Raw genomic sequence first — 19174 nt, 5'->3', positions numbered from 1 at the left:
TTTGCCTTCGAACATTCACTCCTACAATAATATTGTGATATGCAATTTGGTTGTGCCTATATAATTTACAATAAAATTTGGTTGTGCCTATATAATTTAGTAATAACCTATATATAATACAATATAATTAATAACATGTACAATAAAATTTAGTACCACATATACTGAATGACTTGAAACTAAGAGCCACCACCTCAATAGAAAACAGTCCTAATTAACCAATACTAATACTTATTTAGGTTTGTATTAGGATTTAATTTAAACATATATACTTGGTTATTTTTTAGATTTCATATAAAAGTTGAAACTATTAACGTTATCGAAAAATTGTTAACAGGTAAATTCAAATTAGATATATAGGAGTTTGAACCTAGCATCCCAAATTATTTATATATATCGATCGATCGGGAGGATATTAACTTTTACAATTTTCTTTTGTTTTTCTATCACAATTTAAGACTATTATTTTTGCATACAATAAATTCAGAGAGGTACAAGTTGCATGCTGTGTTTTTGAAATATATATTGCGCAGGGTTTTATATATTTTCTCATTCAAACTAATTTCTTGTTAATGCCCACAATTAAGCATGCATGAAATTAATTAGCAGACTATAAACTTAAATATAAACATTAATTGCGAAATTATTCACTTCATATATATATCCAGTCCATTCAACATAAAAATTAAATGCTGAGAATATTACGAAATTAACAGAACATAAACATAAGGAAAAAGGAAAACGCAAGCTAATTATTAAGATACGTGCGAATCCTTTCACTGCATATATACTGATTTCCTTGCTGGCTAGAAAGTGAAAGTTATGGCCATGAGCATCGATACTCTATCGATTCGATCGCATCAAAAACCTAATAACACTTTTCGTGGTATATGTATATAAATCAAGCAGTAATACATGTACAAACTTCACAAATACGTACTTGATATAAATATGTATGCATCTCATGCATGAAGCTAGCTAGATTATTGATTGATATTAAATAACTGCAATTTTAATATGGATGCGTAGTTTTAATTTGTGATGCTAATGATTATAGCTGGTTCACATGTGCTTCCTCTCCTGATCATCTCCATCTCCACAGTTTCTTCTTGCTCGATCGAACACAGGGCTGTTGATTTTGGTCGTAGGCCATGGAGGAGGAGGAGTTGTTGGAAGTGCTGCCACTTCAGCGACGGCATTGACTCGATCATGATCGTGAAATAGATCATCGTCGGCGCCGTCGGTGCTGTAGTGACCTCCGGCTCCTCCTGTTTGGCCTGCAATTGGGGCAAAAGATGATGAGATGGGAAGCTGAACGTTGGCCACGGCAGCGGCGCCGGCGGCGGTGGCGTAGCGGAGGAGGTCGGCGTTTGCGGCGTCGAGCTCGGAGCGGAGGACGTCGAGCTGGCGCTGGAGGAGGGAGATGACGGCGACGCAGCCATAGACGGGGTCCTTGACGCGGGCCTCCGCCTCGTAGGCCAGCGAGCTCACGGCGTCCTCCCGCTGGTGGGGGAGCAGCTCGTTGAGCAGCTTCGCGACGTTGCTCGCGCCGAAGATCCTGTGCACGTTCGCGAACCTCTGCGGCTCCTCCGGCGGGAAGTAGGGCGCGAAGATGCACCCCGCCATGCACTTCCTCCTCAGGAACTTGCAGGCCGCACAAGGAGAGTTGTTGTAGCTACTGCCGGAGGAAGAAGAAGAAGAAGGAGAAGACGCCATTCTTCTTTCCTTCATACAACAACAACAATACAGATATTCAGGGTTAGGGTTTGCTAGCTTCGACTCATAGTCGGATGCATCTCGTGCCATGCTAATTGAAGGCGATGCTCCTGATCACGATCACAAGTGACTCTAAATAATTAAAAACCCACTAAATTTCCTTATGAATATTCAACTGGGAATTTGGAGTGATGAAGCAAAAAAAAAAACAAAAAATAAAAAGGCCAATTAATCTGAGATCTCTGGTGGGAGATGATCAGTGAAGTCTAATTTGATGATCAGTGAAGTCAGTACCTTTTGACTTGAGGTGATCTCTTTTACAGTGGCTGCTGTGTTGCTCTGATCAGTCCTCCTTCATAACCACAGCGACAACTGCAGCTGCAAGAAGAAGAAAAAGAAAAAGAAAAATTAGAATTATTAAATGAAGGGATCGAGATGGAGATCAGGTAGCTAGGCAGTGAAGCCAAACCCTTATTTGGATAGGAAGGCTGCAAAATTCTGCAGTGAATATCGATTAAGAGAAGGCAGAAGATAAAGAATTGCGTGTAGTGTAAGAAGAAGAAGAAGAAGAAGAAGAAGAAAAAAAAGAAGAAGAAGAATAGGGAAATTGTGTGGCGGAACTAAAATACAATGGAAAAAAAAGAAGAAGAAAGGTGAGACAATTTGTGTAAGAACAGTACTGAAAAGGTGACCGTCCCACAGTGAAGTAAGAACACTCAAACATTCATATTATAATTAAATGAAAATAAATTTTAAGATTTAAGAATTTTTCTATATATATTAAACTCCTATAGAATGGCTATTTATTCTACTGCATGCGAAGATATTACATTGACTCTTTCTTTTCCATCAACAATCTCACTAATATTGTACTGGCTTGATCTCTTTAATTTAATCCATCTGTAATTAAGATGATAATGGAGACATATATTTCTAATATTCTTCACCTAAAGCTACCATAAAAAAGAAATTAAAGAAAGAAAGACTGACCACGAAATCATATTTTGAATGAGTGATTTAAGAAAAATAAAAGACTCCTATTTTAAGAAAAATAAAAGCAATAATTAATATTTTGAATGAGTAATTTAAATACGCGCGTCTAATTTTTGGACGGTATCATTCTATTACTCTTCAAAATAATCATATCCTCAAGGTTGATTAACAATGAATTTTAGAAACTTTTCATGAATTACTCTCATATATATCGAATCTTTATCACTGACAATAGATTTTAGCTTCCGATGTAGCTTTATTATATGATCAACTAGTATGTTGGCAACATGAAAAGTTGCATGAGAATATTTCTTAAGGTGTCGACAATTACCATGAATGATAATTAGCCCTTCCATGAAGTCGTCCATTTAAATGCATGTCTATATTATTTGTTCTTAACTATATTGTGTTCCCAAGTAAAAAAAATTACAATTAATTAATAATATTGTGCAGATGTTATTACAAAATCTCAATATTAATACACTTTATTAGACTCAAAAATAATCTCTCATCATTTCCTTTTTGTCAAAGAAAGTTTCCAATCTCTCATCATATTAATACACTTTATTGATTCATGAGAGACATATTTTTGCATCACAGTGATCGATCATACATACTTACTGATAATATCAAATACGAAAGTGAGGTTGAATGGAAGGAGCTAGCTGCCCTTTTGGCCCACCACCCACATGCTCACCCCCAACATCGACATGCGTACGTACATGACTCGCATGGCTGGCGCAGGGCGATAAGAGCTAGCTAGCTAGCAACATCATTGGGACGATGTAGCTGCATATAGCAAGGACTTGGACGATGGAATATTAAGTGAGAGAGAGAGAACGAGAGAAGAGAGGTCATGTCAACTTACTATTGCTCTAATTATTTACTTTTCCTATAGACAGAGGATTGGAGATGTGTGGAACGGTGTAGATGTGGCAGCTAGCAGCTTCCTCGCTCGATCGCCAGACAAAGCCAACGCCAGTGGCGTCGCCTCGGCCCGGGCCCCGGCGATGGCTGGCTTGCTCTCGTGCAAGACAACCATCACGAATCGCTTGAACGTCCTGTCAGTTCTTGGCTTCCTGTTCATCGTCTTTGGCTCTTCTGTTCTCAATATGAATGCATGCAGAATGCCTCCCTGAGGACAAACACTGTCGCGCTTTGCCTCGCACGACCAGGGTTTTTGAATAATATATAAATTTCTAAACGAATTTCAATTAAATATATTCAAAACTCTATAATTCAATCTGAATTAAAAATTTTGATTTCTCAATGCAGTTGATTCGATCCGTCTCAACTGACTAGTCTATTTAGTTTACGTAGCTAGCTCATCTTACACTCTCATGTTACCCAATTAACCAACCTATTTGGGTTGGGGGCGGCTTCTGGCCCAGCTGATCCCACCTTATATGAGTTGTGTTAGGCCCATTAAAGGCTTAGCCCAATAATTACACATCTTGCGGATCACAATACAAGACTCATGAGTTGAGTTCTACCCATTTGAATTTCTTATATTATTTATAATGTTAGTTCATTTAATAAGAAAATTTTTTTGAATATAATATATTTATTTTTATGATTATATATATATATATATATATTAAAAATTTGATCTTAAATTTGAATTGATATTCAATCTTTTTAGATTTTATATTTTCTATGGCAAAACTGTCAAATTATCATTGTTATATTTTTACGGTTAAAAGACTCTTTTCATATTTATTTTTCTATATTTTAAGCTCTCAATAGTTATCATATTTTTGTCAAAAAATGTTTGATGGTTCTATAGCTTCTTATTTATGCCAAAACATTAACCAATAGACTAAATCACATTAAGTCAATTAACTAATCAATTAATAATTTAAACAATAAGGAATTCGATAAAACGGGTTAAAATAAGAGTATTTTTTTTATTTATTGATAAAATTGAAAATGAGAATGCTCCATTTGATAAATATTGTAATTAATTTTATAATTAAATATAAAAAATAATTAAATATTCAAAATAGTAAAAAATAATAATAAATAACGCGTTTCCCATTTCCTTCTATAAAATGATCCAGAACGTTTCCCCTGTAGCATAGGAGCGGCCGGTCTATTTTCTCTCTGCCTCTTTCCCTCTTCCATCCTTGTGCCGACGACGAAGGCCATGAACTCCCTTATCAACCCTTCCCCACACTCTAAACTTAGTTTTTCTCGATTACCTTCTCAGATCCCATCCAGATTCCTGAGCTCAAGCAATCAGGTTCCTTTCCTTCGCCGGGAGCACGCAGTCGGACGCCTCTTCGTTCGATCCGATGCTGCAATTGATGAGGTCGAGCATCTCGTATATGGGCACTCTAACCCGTCGATCTCGTCTTCCTACCGGCCGAACGAGATTCCTAAGCCTAATCAGACGGTGCTGGAAGCTCAGGCGCGGGTGTGCACCGGGCCGGAGCAGACGAAACCACTATCAGAAGAACAGGCATTTAAGGTTCTCGACACAATACTTAAGTCAGGTGACTGCTTTAATTGTCTAGTTCGGTATCAGTAAATTTGAATTGAAGTGAAGATAGCATCCTATTAGTTTGCGTTCCTTTTGAAATTAACACGGTGCTCATTGCTGACTATTCCCTTTCTCGATTGCTACTGTATCTATGAAAAACTATTGTTTAGTTGTCTTGGCGAATGCAGTGAGATTACCACTTGCTTGTATGATTTCCATCTTTGTAGACTCATTTATGTTGTTTCCCATAGTAACAATGCTCACAAAATCTCTTGGACAAGCTTAGGCCAACTGAAAGAATAAACTTTTTCTTCACCATGACCTCTATCCATTAGTCACTCATGCTCAAGCCTTTGATGCCATAGTTACTAGAACCCTCTCCAACTCTGAACTGCTGCTTATTGGTGTTTGGCCCTCCCGTGCCCAAGTCGGTAGTCGCTTAAGGATGGCCGTTTAATCTGATTATTCCTGTCGGAGTTTCTGGGTGCGAAGCAGCTCTTTTTTGTTTAAAGGAGGGTTTACGTTGATTTGTGTGAGCCCGCCCCTTCAATAGCCGTGAATGGCATTGCCTACCGCTGGAAAGTTTCAGACTTATTGATAACAACATAAGAAATATCACCAATCATAGCATTGCTCTATAATTTATAAAAGAATCCAGCACGAATACTTTTAATATCAATAATAGTCCTTTTTGATACTTTGAGAACACCATCATAACCCATGAACTTCTATACTTCATATTCTAAAATTGGCAAAGAGATCAAACTTTTGGATATATCCGAAATATGTCTCACATTTTCAATAGTTCTCATAGCTTCATTAGACATCTTGAAACTAACCAAGCCCATTCCAAGTGTTATACTAGTTGAATTGTTGCTTATCTTCACTATGCCGTCATATCGTTCATATGTGGCAAACAATGATTTGAAAGGACATATGAATGGTGGCACTGGTGTCAAGCATCCAATCTTGATAATACACATTATAGCCTACTACTAACGCCGCATCCATCATTAGCTTTGATGTAATCATCACCTAAACTTGGTTGTCTTCATTAGAATTCTCATTGTTGTCGCTAACTTTCTTTTCAGAAGATATATCTTTCCTTTTCCAGCAATTCTTCTTCTAGTGGTTACTTTTGCCACAAACCAAGCATTCTTACCATTCTTCTTACCTCATGTTTGTTGGATTTTGGGTGGCTATGTGAGTAATCCAAAAGTTCTTTCAATTCATAAGCTCTTCTGTTTTCCACCATGCTCATAAGTTCTTCCTGTGGCCATGTGAGTTCTCCATTTTTGCAATACAGACGACATCAAGTATGATACTGTAAAAATCTGGAAGCTCCTAGTTGAGTACTCCTTGGATGATGATGGCCAGATGCTCTTTTCGTTTGTCGTATCACAATAAGAGAAGTTCTCTGCCCAAAGTCAACACGAAGTCAGAGGGTACCGATTTAGTCTCGGCAAGGACCCTTCGATGCTTAAGTCAGATGAAAGCAAAGAATAGAAGAAAAATGTAGAGGATGTAGTAGAAAAGTTTATGAAAAAGTGAGCATGAGGAATATGTGAGAATGAGCATGAGTCCCCTTTCTCTGAATAATCACCCTTCCTTTATAGTTTTTTTGTGTAATGCCATTCTTTATGGCATTTAGAGCATCCTTTATGACATTAATATTCTTCTTCCGTAATGGTCGCTCACCACCATTGTTACCCTTTAATGACCACCCAAAACCTCCACCCATAATGACCATTATCAATTGCTTTTATTGTCTCCTCATGGTTCCGTTTTCGACTCCCGAGCATACGACTCGAACCCGATTTCCCGAGCATTGTACGACTCCAACTCCACTTCCAGAGCGCCTTACAAGGTGCCAACACCAAATTCAATCTCCTTCCTTACGGGCTCAACCCAACCGGCTCATCCCTAACAATCACAGATTATCACAGAGTATCATTTGCCAAGTTTTTTTTCTTTTGCTTCATTATATGATAAAGAAATAGTTGGTGAAAGAATAATATGCAATGAAGGAAAAGTAAATAGATCTCCATGATGAATCATAACATTAGTGAGGATTGCTATCCATTCATCAAAATCTACTATCTGATAAGATTACATGTTTCTTAAGCTAGGGGAGAACTCAAGGATGAAGAAGTTTCAAAAGCGCAACTTGGTGCTTTTTTTGCTGGAATGACAATAAGGGCAAACTCTTTTCCTGAACACACGCAGTGGAGTGAGGGTGAAAGGCGTGCAATGGATTTCTTTTGGCCACGCTTTCTGCATGTTCTTCCACAAGATATAATCTTCATAGCTGATCCAGAGGGCACAATTATGGGATCTGGTTGTTCGATAGGCCCAAATTATGTTGGTGATGGAATTGCTGAGATGAGACTTGTGGGTGCGTTAAGGGAAGTTCTAGCAGGTGGTCATTTAGGCTATGAAGAGGTTCAAGGTGTTCTAAGGGATGTTCTTCCACTGAACTCAAATGATATTGGGTCTTCAAGTGTGAGTGAGTCGCTGCTTGCTGCTTTTCTTATAGGGCAGAGGATGAATAGAGAAACAGACCGTGAGCTTAAAGCATACTGTCTAGCATTTGATGGTGAACTAGGTAAGGCTTTCCTTTGTGCATCACACTGAAATTCAAGTTCTTACATAATTCTCTGCTTCCAATTTCTGTTTGATCGATCAGGACCACTTCCTATTGCTGATGTTAATTCCTTGACTCACTATGGTGAACCCTATGATGGAAATACACGATTCTTCAAGAGTACGCTGTTTGTAGCTGCAGTTAGAGCTTGCTATGATGAATCTTCTCTCATTCATGGTGTCCAATGGATGCCACCTAAGGTCAGTGTCCTATGTAGGATGAGCAATTTCAGAGAGTTGTAATCAAATTAGGTTGATATATAATATTCCCTAGGATGTACAGAATCATTGAGCTTGTAGATCTTAGTTCATTATGATTATGATTTGCAGGGAGGAATAACAGAAGGGCAATTGCTGAAGTTCATGGGTGCAAATACCCATCTGTCACCGGCACATGCAAAGATACTACTGGAAGTATGCTTGAAACTGTATTTACAGCTAGTCATTGTATTTTTTGGGGGATTTTAGTATTATTTCATGTGGATCTCTCAGGATGAAAATGTTGGCTTCGCTTATGTGAATCAAAAAGAAGTTCACCCATCACTGTAAGGATGCATTTTATTTCCCTTTGCACAATTCATTGGAATGTTCAAAGTTTTTCATAAACTTTTAGCTAAGTCTACCTATTGAGGACCTTATGCAACATGGTTCAATTGGTAATTGCTGCTGATATTTGTCATAGAATCTCTGAATAAGGATTCAATTAGCTGTAGTAGAAGAGTATGAATATGAAATTATTGAATATTATCAGACCTTCGATAGACAAATTAAGCTTGCAAATGTTAGGAATTCTATTTCCCCTTCGTGCATATGAATATTCCACTATTTCATATCCGGTAGTCAGGTTGCATCTATTTAATTGATTCATGTGGGAGGAGGAAATTTGTATTTAACAAGTCTTTCATCAAATTCCAAGTCCCGTAATCAAAGTATGTAGAATCATATGCTTACATATTTTAATGTGCAGTGCAGTGCAGTGCATGGATAAGCAGTTGATTTTTAATTATATTAATTGAAGCTGGTTTAGCAAAAACTCAGTTTAATCAGCTTTATCGAAATTGTTAATTTCATACTATCCACACTCATAATCTGATTTTTTTTACCTATTAGATTACCCTTGAAATATTCATGAAGAAATTGCAAGGAAACAACACTGCTTTGATTATGAATAAACCTTCTGCAAAGTTAATGATAAACTTGCTTGATGTGATTGTGTCTACTTCTGAGGAACATTTTGTCCTATTAATTCTGTTATCACGGTATTGTTGAAAACTTGAAATAAATGAGTTCTCTTTTATTATCTCTTTATATCTCACCTTTGATTAACACTCTTTGATTGTGTATTCCCGTTGCTTTATTTCTGTCTAAAAGAAAGTCCATTTGTTTAATTATTAATAAGCTTGCTCTGTGAATGTCAAAACATGTATTTTTGCATCCTTAGTGTCTTAATGCACGACTAGTATGTTCTGTTAAATGATTGTTATTGTTAATAGTTTATTACTTTCAACTATGAAAATAGCCACACCATGTTCTTTTATTACCTGACATTCACTTTAGATAAACATGGAAATCAAATGATGTGATCCGTGACTTCGCTGTTTCTGAAACCAGATAATCTAGACACCAACCTTCATGCTGATGGTTATGTTGCAGATATTCTCTAATTGGCCTAAGGGAGCATATTAAGAAACGTCCCCCCTTGGCAACCACAGAGAAAGTGCAACAGTTCGTTAGGGTGAGTTGAAACTTGTGCATATCACCTGGTAGATTACCTATTATACTATTATTTTATGCATATCATATTATAGGGTTGGCATTACCAAATGCTCCAGTATAATTTGTTTATCACTTGTATTTCATTCATAACTCACCAATAGGTAAATATAGTTTCGTGTGATTGTTATGTACATTTTAAATGAATATGCCATGTATTTTCCCCATCATTATAATAAGAAAATCTGACATATTATTATTAGGTATGGAATTAGAAGCTTTCGTGTAATAGTACCATAGTACTGCTAATAAATTTTGGATCCCTGAGTTTGCTTGACCTTGTAAAATGCTTTGTTTCTGAATACCCATTATACAATGAAAATCCTGCTGCAGTACAAAATGATTTTCTTATAAACAATATTCAAAAAATCAAAATGTTTTATAATTGTGCTTATTTAATTTTTTTTCTTTTAGTACTAAATTTAAGAGTTAGCGTAATTTGGTGACCTTCTGGCGTGACTTTCTCATTATTGTGGGCTTGAAAAATAGTATTCATGTATAGCAAGTTAACTAGATATGTTTGTTTGGTTAGGCAAAAGGAAGAGAAGCTATTGTTGCTGGATTCTATCATGGAGGTTATGAAAATTCACTGTTGATGCTTATGAGGAGAAGGAGAGTACATTCAGGTTTAGTTATAAAGGTGGGCAGCTTCTCTTCCATTCAAAACTGACTTTAGGACTATAAATGTTGTTTATTGCTATGATCTTTTACCAAGTGTTTGTGCTAATTATTTGGAGTCGGCTACATGAATTTTATCACTTGCATTGAGCTTTATGAAAAAAAACAATATTCTTAGTAATATATATATATATATATATATATTTATTTATTTATTACATTGACTATGTTTCCTTTAATCTTCTTCTACCCCCTGCGCCTTCTATTATAATTGATTTAACTTTTCTAACTAATGAATTGATTGCTGACTTTCAACATGTTCATACCATTCCAATATATTTTCTCATTTACACTATTTCTATATCATCCAACCAAATGATTAACTTTGATTTACGCCACCATTAATTTTGGGTATTGTTTGGCTTAACATGTGACTACCGCTAGCTTTGTTAATTTATTTAACTTCTTATGCCAAACAATAATCTATAATCCCCATGTTAACTGAGGATTTAAGCACCAATTGTATCTCATTTAAAGACTGTTCTATATATTCTGCTGTAGGGAGAAGAAGGTGCACTTTCAATGACAACAAAATCAAGAGCTGCTAATGCTTCAAAAGGTCTTCCAGTGAACCACTGTTCAGGCTTCCGCTCACCACGATTGGGTGTTCTTACTGACATTGATGGTATCAGCCTTTTTAATTTATTTGTTTTGGTCTATTCAGATTCTTTTACCCAATGCTGGAATTTTAGCAAACATGTTTTGTTGCAGCTGAAACATGTTTGATGTATCAAAGTTAAATAAATTTGCCCTCCTTTTCTCCAGGAATTTCTCGTGAAAGCTTCAGTATTCTTGTCAATGCAGAAGATTATGGTTTTGAACCAACGGATACTCCAAGAACTGATAGATCGGTAGCCACTTGCCTCCATTATTCTTCCAATATATTATTCTTCTCCTTGATTAGAGAAACTGGCGTCCATCCATTCTACTGAGTAATCAGTGGAATCAGTCCTTTGCTTCAACATAACATACAAACTTTAGAATATCTTGAACAACTTCCTACCTAATTTAGTTACAAAAAATCTCTTGGTTTCATTATCATTTTTTGTTTATTATAGTTATGGGGTTATCAATAATGACGAATTTCAGAGTTAAATTTAAGCTGGTGCACAGTATACATCTGATGAAGGGTTTGCTTGATAACTTGCATTTCAGTCGGTGCATCAATATCTTTAGCTCTCTGTGTCAGGTTCGGAAGAATATCGAGTTGGGTCTGGCAGCTCTAAAAGGTGAGAAAGGACCGGCATACGACAGGATTGTTCTTAATGCAGGAATGGTTGATCATTTGATGGGTTGCGCCGGCGCAGAGGACGTTATAACTGCACTTGACAGGGCTAGAGAAGCCATTGATAGTGGTAAAGCACTGAAGCGGCTCATGAGTTACATACAGTTGTCGAACAAAATGTTATAGTTTCACCAAGATCAGTTAAACTGAGATCGCCACACAATCCGTAGCTGAAATGTGCATTGGTAAAGATGGAAACAAGTTGAAGCTTGTGCAGTTAGTGTTCTGCTAAATTCATGAAGGTCCCGAGAAGATGGTTTGCGTAAACTAGTTGAGGGAATGCTTGTAAAATTATTTTGATGTCTTTCCCTTCTTCGGTTCCCTTTGTTCTTTTGAGAGACAATGAGAACTGTAAGATGAATATGAGGCTACTGTTTTGATTTTTAATAAAATATGAATATATTATTTTAATATTAATCAGAATTTTATAATAATTATTAGGTATATATATAATATAAAATTTCATATTATATTACAGTGACTAATATTAATGTCGTAGATAATCATGTTTAATTTGAATAAAATATATATTTCATATGAGATTTCTAGCGCTGGAAATTAGAAATAAGCTTAATAAAGGTGCAGATCGGATAACCTACTGAAATTAACTTTGGATTGTGATCTTAATGGAATATTTTTCTAATTTTAATTAATGTGTTCTGTGTCAATATAAAGTAGAATTGATTGCATCCACAGAGCACACAGATGCTGCCCTCCTGCTCTGCTCTGCTTCATCATCGTCATGATCACATGTTTGCCTGCAGCAGATACGCCGCCGTCTTCATCTACGATACAATCAATACTGGTCACTTCGAATAGATCAGAGCTGAGAGCCTATTCTATTCTGTTCTGTTCTGTTCTGTTCTGGAGTATGCATTAACTCTCTCCTTTCAGATTTCGCTGGCACAAGTCAGAAAGAAATAAACAAAAATAAAATAAAGAGGAAGAATACAATGAATTTATTTTTAATATTATCAATAAATTTTAACGATGTTCTAGTATCTTAAATTTAAATTTTCACATGATCTAAATTAGAAAAGTCTTTAAAATTTATTTTAATAGGATTGATGAGTGAATATAAAATTAGTGTTAAATTATCTTAAGGTAGTAAAAATTTTAAAAAATCATGACTCGATTCAATTTCAAAGAGTATAATAAATTTGATTTTAAATTTTTTTTAAAATACTCAATAAATTTTAATTAAAACTCATATAGAATGAACCAAGAGAGTTATAAGAATCGTTTGTGAGTGGTTATGATAGAGTTAGATCCTTTAATGAGTTTGTATAAAATTATTTTAAAGTCATAAATATTTTAAAAAATCATAACTCTCAATTTAGATTATGAAATTTAGATTAGAGGATGTGATTAGATCAATAAACTCATTGAGTTTAATATATAGTTCTGATTTAAAATGATTATGAGGCTCTTAAAATCATCAATAAATTTTAATCAAAATACATTAATAATTTTAGGTACTCTAGAATTATTGTACTTCTTGCATCCTTCTAAGTGTAATCATACTTTTAAACATAAATTTTACCATCTAAATAAAAAATTATGAATTTTTAAAATTGACATAGTCTTGAGATATTTTATCACAAGTTAATTAAAAAATTTAAGTCTGACATACTCATTCATCAACATCATCAAAGAATTTTTAGGACTCCCATGTCCATATCAAGCTATTGAAAATTTAGATATTTTTTTTTATCAAAATCCGTTGAAAATTTTAGATACCTCAAAATCCCCCAAATTAAAATTAATGCACTTCTAAAAACTTCATTTTATAGTTGAAGTAATCAATAAAAGTTAATAGATAGAGCACAAAATTTAAAAATCAATTGAGAACAGTCAATTGATATATAACAGTCCACTGATAAATTAACATGAGTCGAGTCAACTACATATAAAGAAAAGGGATAATGATAATTAGATATATATTTTTTATAAATACATAACTTAGGCATGCAAAAATTCAGGAAAAGCCCTCCAGTTTCAAAATTGTTAAATAACATCTGATTGGAAGTGTAATTTCTAAAATACACCCTCTCTAAACATTTGCAATTAACTTTTTTACAGGCGCACCCTTTTTATTCCTAAAAGACGTTCACTCTTTTATAAATTAAAGCTGAAAAATGTATTATTTTGGGATGTCAAGTAATTTTAGTTAAACATACTTAATGAAAATATCAATTAAATCGACTATATATAGACTCCTAAAATATAGGGCTAATGAAAATATTAATATAAGAGATTCTTGGGACCTCCTAAAACATATCCAATATGCTTAAACATTACCTATTTGAGTAATAATTAAGAGTACTGTATTTGCAATAGAAAATGTAAACTATGACACTATATAGTATGTGATATTGTCAATATCTAATTGGCTCCAGATTAGTAAGATGTACCTACATGGTCTCATCTCGAGTTGTCGAGTTAGTCTGAGTTGGTCCGAGCTGGTTGGACTTCCCGACATACCGACCTCTTGATCTGTCGACCACCCGACTTCCTAATCTGTATGACAATTACCATAACGTGAGAAACACATTTTGAAAATCCTTATCCTTCCAAATTCCAATCTACTGCAAGAAAAACAAAAACATTTTTGCAAACACTAGAAGAACACAACCACAAGAAGCATGACCCAAACCCCCCAAATGGCACCACCATGAACCACAAAGGGGGCCAAGAAACCACAATTGCCATCCAAATCTCCACTTCCCGCCATTGCAGCATTCAAAACAGACTCGTAGCTGAAATTCTCTCGGCGATCTTGCTCGCACCGTGCCACGCCGTAAGGCACAGCCCCTGCATCTTTCGCGGTGTCGTAGCACAGGTTCAGGTTGCCCCACGAGGCGAATCGCTTCCCCAACCTCCTATAGAACTCCTCAGGGAACTCCAGCCTCCCTGTAAGATTATTGCCATTGAGGTAGAGAGCACCTAGACAAGGCAATGCTGCAAGCTCTGGTGAGACACTCCCAGTGAGGTTGTTGCCATCCAATGCTATGTATCTTAATCCCTTTGATCCTGCCATGGCTGCAGGAATTGCACCTGTTAAGCCTGTGTGAGACAAGTCCAGAACAGTGAGCTCCCTCAATTTCCCCCACTCGATTTCCTCAAGCCTCCCTCCCAATTCAGGATTGTGAGACAGAAGCAAGTTCTCAATGGAGGTCAGGCCATTAAGGCACTGTGCCAAGCCACCTACAATGTTGTTGTTCCTGAGATCAAGTAGAGTTAGATTCTTGAGTTGGCCAAACTCTGGCGGAAGGCTTCCATTGAGGTGGTTGTCGCTTAGATCAAGCTTCAGGAGTGAAGTGAGGTTGCTCAGAGAGGAAGGGAGTGGCCCTGTGAGAGAGTTCCTGCTTAGGTCCATGATGAGGAGCTCGGATGAGCTAATGCAAATCGAATCGGGAATTCGACCCACAAAGTGATTGCCAGAGAGCATCAGCCTCTTCAAGTGCTCCAACTTGCCCAGCTCCATTGGCAACTCTCCGCCCATGGAGTTCTCCACGATGACTAGGGACTCCAGTTTACTGAGTTGAGCAATGGCTCCGGGGATTCTTCCTACCAGGCCGCGGTTCGAGCGGAATTCGAGGACCTCAAGACTTCCAGATAGCTTCTCCCAGCTGCTCGGTGGAATGCTCATTTGCTGACGAGAAGAGAAGCAATTGAAGAAGGAGAGGCTTCTGAGGTGCTCCAGCTGGAACAGCAAGGGATTGAACTGTGCTTGCTCTGAGCACTCGAGGGAGTTGTCGAGAACGGGACCAATTTTCAGGGAGGTCACATACCACAACCCATCAAAGAGATCACAGGAAACTCCCTGCAATTTGATACTGCTTTTGAGTTGAATCAATCAATACTGTGATAATGATGGAAGCCACAAAAATATAGGTAGATCAGAAAGCTCTGTATATGCTGCTAAAACCAATCTATCGATCGATCATTCTAACGAGCAAAGCAAAAAAAAAAAAAAAAAAAAAAACAACTTTTAGCAGTATCAGTATTTATTCACAGTAAGAACCTGTATTTGAGTCCAGCCACAGGGATCTGGATAAAGCTCAGGGCCGTTCCACCATTTGCCAACCAAGTCTTGGAGCACCAAGTAGAGTGCTTCCTGCTCTTCCTTCGCCATTGGAGCAATGGTGGAACTTTCTGGCTCTGAGAATCCATGAGAGACGAAGAGAAGTGGAATTGCCAGCAGCAGGAAAGCCCAGGAAGAAGAGCTCATCCTGCTCCTCCTCATGGGTAGATTTTAGTCGACATCGGTAACCTTAATATATAGGGATGCATGAGAAACAACGAAGACAAGAAAGTATGGAGATTTAACACACGTCGTGAAGTGCAATAGTTTCCTTCACACGAATGGAAGCAAGGCCAACATTCCCAGAGAAAGCGGGACTGAGAGAGGATTGGATTCGGCTGCAAAAGAGGGAAAGCTTCCGCGTAGCATTGAAGAAGAAGGATCACAACGCAGCGATGGAGGAGAGATGGCAGAGAATGCCTTCGCGGTGGAAGTTAAGGAGTACTGCAGAAGGTCCATCCAACCGAGAAGGTCGTCGACACTGGTCGGAGGTTGGTGTCAATTAAAGAGTGCATGTATTGTGGAATTTAGTTGGAGCTTCCATGCCGCTTTCATGCTCTACTTTTGGGCTTTGCATTCATGGTGAAAAAGGAGAAGGGTTTATGAAGGAAGGCATGTGAAGTGGCAGGGAATTGGGGGGAGGGGAGAAATATATAGCTAGCTAGCTGCATGCTATGAATGTTTGCAAGCTAAGGGACCATCCTAAGGAAAATTTCATGCAGGAACCAATTAACGAGTCTGCAGTGCTTTCGGCCTTCTTCAAAGCCCATCTCTCGAGCAAAATGGTGGTGGCGTTGCAGCAGAGCAGTGCTCCTTTTCTGTTTTTGCTGCCAAGGGTTTAAAGAGGCAGCGTAATGAACTGCTACAGGAGGCTACGTTAACAGGCCTACGAAGTTTACATAGAGTCGCCTCTAACTCTAAGGCGGTAGAGGCTGTGGCATCTCTCTTTACTCTTTTTGTTATTATTCTTTATAATAACATGTATTTAAAAACCTCTTTAATGTATGATACAATAACGTAAATTGAAAATACCTTTTTAAATTTTTTACTCTACTAATTTAAAATTTTATTATTTTCAATTTACATTATCAAATTCAAATTTAGAACATAGATATATTTAAAAAATTTTAAAATTACATTAATTTTACTTTAAAGTGATTCAGAATTTTATAGATTCATTAGTCAGTTTCATTTAATTTTGGATGAAATTGACTAATGGACTTACACCATTCAAAAATTTACAAATTTAATATTTTTTAAATAAGAAAAATACTAAGAACACTCATTAGTAGTGTTAGTTAATGAATATTATTATCCTAAATTTTATAATGAGTTTGTGATAAATTTTATTGAGATTTTATAATTTTAAAAATTTATTGTTCTCAATTTACGCTATTAAATTCAGATACGATGACATAATTGCATTAAGATAGTTTTTAAGAATACATTCATTTTGATTTTAAATGATTTGAAATTCTTTAAATTTATCTACTAATTTCAAAGGACACTAACTGATTGATACAGAGAGAAAGAGGGATATTTCAAAAATATATATGTAGTATATGATTTGAATATTATGAAAATTGAATACATATATGATTTAAGTAATAGTTTTAGTAAAATGCCTAAAAAAAAGGATAATGCTTTCGAGCATTGAATGAAAGGAAATGCCGGTGAGTTGGCTATCCATCGCAATCATCTAAAACATAGGGCGCAACCAGAAAAGAAAACTTGTCACTGTATTTTTCAGATTGAATCCACTTTTGATTCTCAATTTTAACTCTTTGAATCAACTAACTCAGTCCGATCTTAGAACACTGATCAGTCTAACTTGTACCTTTGATGATTCTGTTAGTTTTGCCATTTTGGATTATCTTACTTTAGTTTCTTATCTAAACTTCTATTCAATTAAATCTAAACTTTGTGATAGTGATCTTATATCATCATAAACTTAAACCTCACTTTCTTTTATATGATCTCATTTTTAAGCCCTTCGATGTAATTAAATTATAATTTAACGATTTACTCGCTAACAAAGTAGGTGTGGATTCATCCACTAAACAAACAAGTAGGTGTTCCAATTCTTCTAGTCACGTCACTTTGATGAAAAGTAGCAAAACTTAAGTGAATATCAAAACTTTAAAAAAATGATAGTAAGCATTTTGACTGCAAGAGTCGATGCTCAAAGTTAATCCTACTTAAGAACACAACTCACAACTAAGCAAGCATTAAGCAGACACTAGTTCTACTAATTAACGACTAAAAATATGCACAACAACAATGCACATGGCGATCGCTTTCAGAAACTAAAAATAATTATTTTTTTTAACAGAAAAATTAAAGAAAGAAGACTCGCCGTCTCATCCTTATAAAGTAATAGCCATGGCGTTCACCCCTTTGCTTCTAAGCGTGGCCAAGTTCCATGATAAGAACTGAAACAGAGAAGAAGAAGAAGAGAAGGAGAAAGAAGAGAGTCGGAGTCCAATCGATCGAGTTTGAGTTCATGGCGATGGCAAATCGGCGAGGTCTGTCCCTGAAATCGATGCTGCTCTGCCTCGTGTCCATGGCTCTGGTCCACAACACGATCGTCGTCGCCGGCCAAGACCTGAAGTGCGAGCCGTCATGCACCACTCCGCCGCCTCCGCCTCCGCCCTCCCCGCCGCCTCCCTCGCCGCCGCTCTGTCCGCCGCCCCCGGCGCCGCGGGCGCCCTGCCCCTGGTGCTACAAGCCGCCGCCGCCGCCGCAGCCGCCGCTGTGCTTCAAGTGCAACACTCCGGGGTTCCTGTACCCAGACGACCCGGAATACCTGCTGTCGGCCGTTCGCCGGAGCTCCGACTCCCGGAGGTGGGCCGCGGCCGGCGGACTGCTGATGGTGTTGGCGGTGGCGTTTTAGAGATTTCAGCAGTTATCTACCAGTTTCTTTCAACGTCAATATAGCGCATGTCTCTCTGAAATTAAATGTTCAATCTCAGTTCCTCTCCTTCATGAAATGAATTCAAGAACAAAAAGTTGTCAAAATTTCACCTTTTTCTCTCTCTCAAAATCTGTTTTTCTTTTTTTTTTCATCTATGAAAGTGTAATTGTCTAAATTAGAATTGATGGAAATGAAAGGAGAGAATGGGCATCCCTTGAAGTTGTTTTTCTTGCGAGCACAAACGAAAGGATAGAATGTGACGTGACGTGAGGAATCTTCCATTCCTTTACATATCGATAAAAATATGGAAAAAAGAAGAAGAAAAAACTTTTTAATTGTTTCCATCAACGATCAATTTTCTTAAAACATATTGTTCATCGTCCACACGGCAAGACCTCGGACGTTAACGTTCCACCAACCATGAGCACCAGCCTAACTCCCTCACCTTCATCGATCGCGTAGGACACTACCTTCCAAGTTAGGTTAATGGACTTATCACCTACTGCCTTCCTCTTAATCATCGCTTCCCACTCTTTAAGCTCGTGGGGCATGATGCAAGAGTAAAGCATTTCGATGACAAATAAGAGCATCACAGTTCAAATA

General features: G+C 37.0%; 4 protein-coding genes across 4 annotated transcripts; 2 read left to right on the top strand and 2 right to left on the bottom strand.

Moving 5' to 3' along the window:
- Nucleotides 1–1027: 1027 nt before the first annotated feature.
- On the bottom strand, nt 1028–2260 carry LOC141840664 (LOB domain-containing protein 25-like). Its single transcript, XM_074728715.1, has 3 exons — nt 2186–2260; nt 2011–2094; nt 1028–1725 (listed from the first exon to the last, which is right to left on the bottom strand). Exon 3 carries the CDS (start codon nt 1714–1716, stop codon nt 1063–1065), a length of 654 nt encoding a protein of 217 aa, XP_074584816.1. The 5' UTR covers nt 1717–1725; nt 2011–2094; nt 2186–2260; the 3' UTR covers nt 1028–1062.
- Nucleotides 2261–4800: 2540 nt separating this feature from the next.
- Nucleotides 4801–11957, top strand: LOC141839962 (uncharacterized). Its single transcript, XM_074727831.1, has 10 exons — nt 4801–5204; nt 7317–7796; nt 7878–8035; nt 8165–8248; nt 8327–8379; nt 9488–9569; nt 10140–10247; nt 10787–10910; nt 11051–11136; nt 11475–11957. Exons 1-10 carry the CDS (start codon nt 4856–4858, stop codon nt 11694–11696), a joined length of 1746 nt encoding a protein of 581 aa, XP_074583932.1. The 5' UTR covers nt 4801–4855; the 3' UTR covers nt 11697–11957.
- A 2233-nt stretch (nt 11958–14190) lies between these two features.
- LOC141837045 (uncharacterized) lies at nt 14191–15819 on the bottom strand. The gene is made up of 2 exons (XM_074724523.1): nt 15598–15819; nt 14191–15396 (listed from the first exon to the last, which is right to left on the bottom strand). The coding sequence occupies exons 1-2, from the start codon at nt 15817–15819 to the stop codon at nt 14191–14193; spliced, it is 1428 nt and encodes a 475-aa protein (XP_074580624.1).
- A 2237-nt stretch (nt 15820–18056) lies between these two features.
- On the top strand, nt 18057–18680 carry LOC141842011 (uncharacterized). The gene has a single exon (XM_074730223.1). The coding sequence runs from the start codon at nt 18080–18082 to the stop codon at nt 18548–18550; it is 471 nt and encodes a 156-aa protein (XP_074586324.1). The 5' UTR covers nt 18057–18079; the 3' UTR covers nt 18551–18680.
- The last annotated feature ends 494 nt before the right edge of the window (nt 18681–19174 follow it).

The sequence above is a fragment of the Curcuma longa genome, chromosome 11, assembly GCF_044706935.1.
Source record: "Curcuma longa cultivar G26 ecotype Majalengka, Jawa Barat chromosome 11, ITB_CL_G26_1.1, whole genome shotgun sequence".
NCBI lineage: Eukaryota > Viridiplantae > Streptophyta > Magnoliopsida > Zingiberales > Zingiberaceae > Curcuma > Curcuma longa.
This window is presented reverse-complemented; position numbering and strand designations above follow the sequence as displayed.

Coding starts and splice junctions, on each gene's coding strand:
- LOC141840664 (XM_074728715.1), bottom strand. CDS start 1,716: ATGGCGTCTTCTCCTTCTTCTTCTTCTTCCTCCGGCAGTAGCTACAAC.
- LOC141839962 (XM_074727831.1), top strand. CDS start 4,856: ATGAACTCCCTTATCAACCCTTCCCCACACTCTAAACTTAGTTTTTCT. Junction 8,380..9,487: donor AAAGAAGTTCACCCATCACT/GTAAGGATGCAT, acceptor GTTATGTTGCAG/ATATTCTCTAATTGGCCTAA. Junction 10,248..10,786: donor ATTCAGGTTTAGTTATAAAG/GTGGGCAGCTTC, acceptor ATTCTGCTGTAG/GGAGAAGAAGGTGCACTTTC.
- LOC141837045 (XM_074724523.1), bottom strand. CDS start 15,819: ATGAGGAGGAGCAGGATGAGCTCTTCTTCCTGGGCTTTCCTGCTGCTG. Junction 15,397..15,597: donor GTGGCTGGACTCAAATACAG/GTTCTTACTGTG, acceptor ATCAAATTGCAG/GGAGTTTCCTGTGATCTCTT.
- LOC141842011 (XM_074730223.1), top strand. CDS start 18,080: ATGATAAGAACTGAAACAGAGAAGAAGAAGAAGAGAAGGAGAAAGAAG.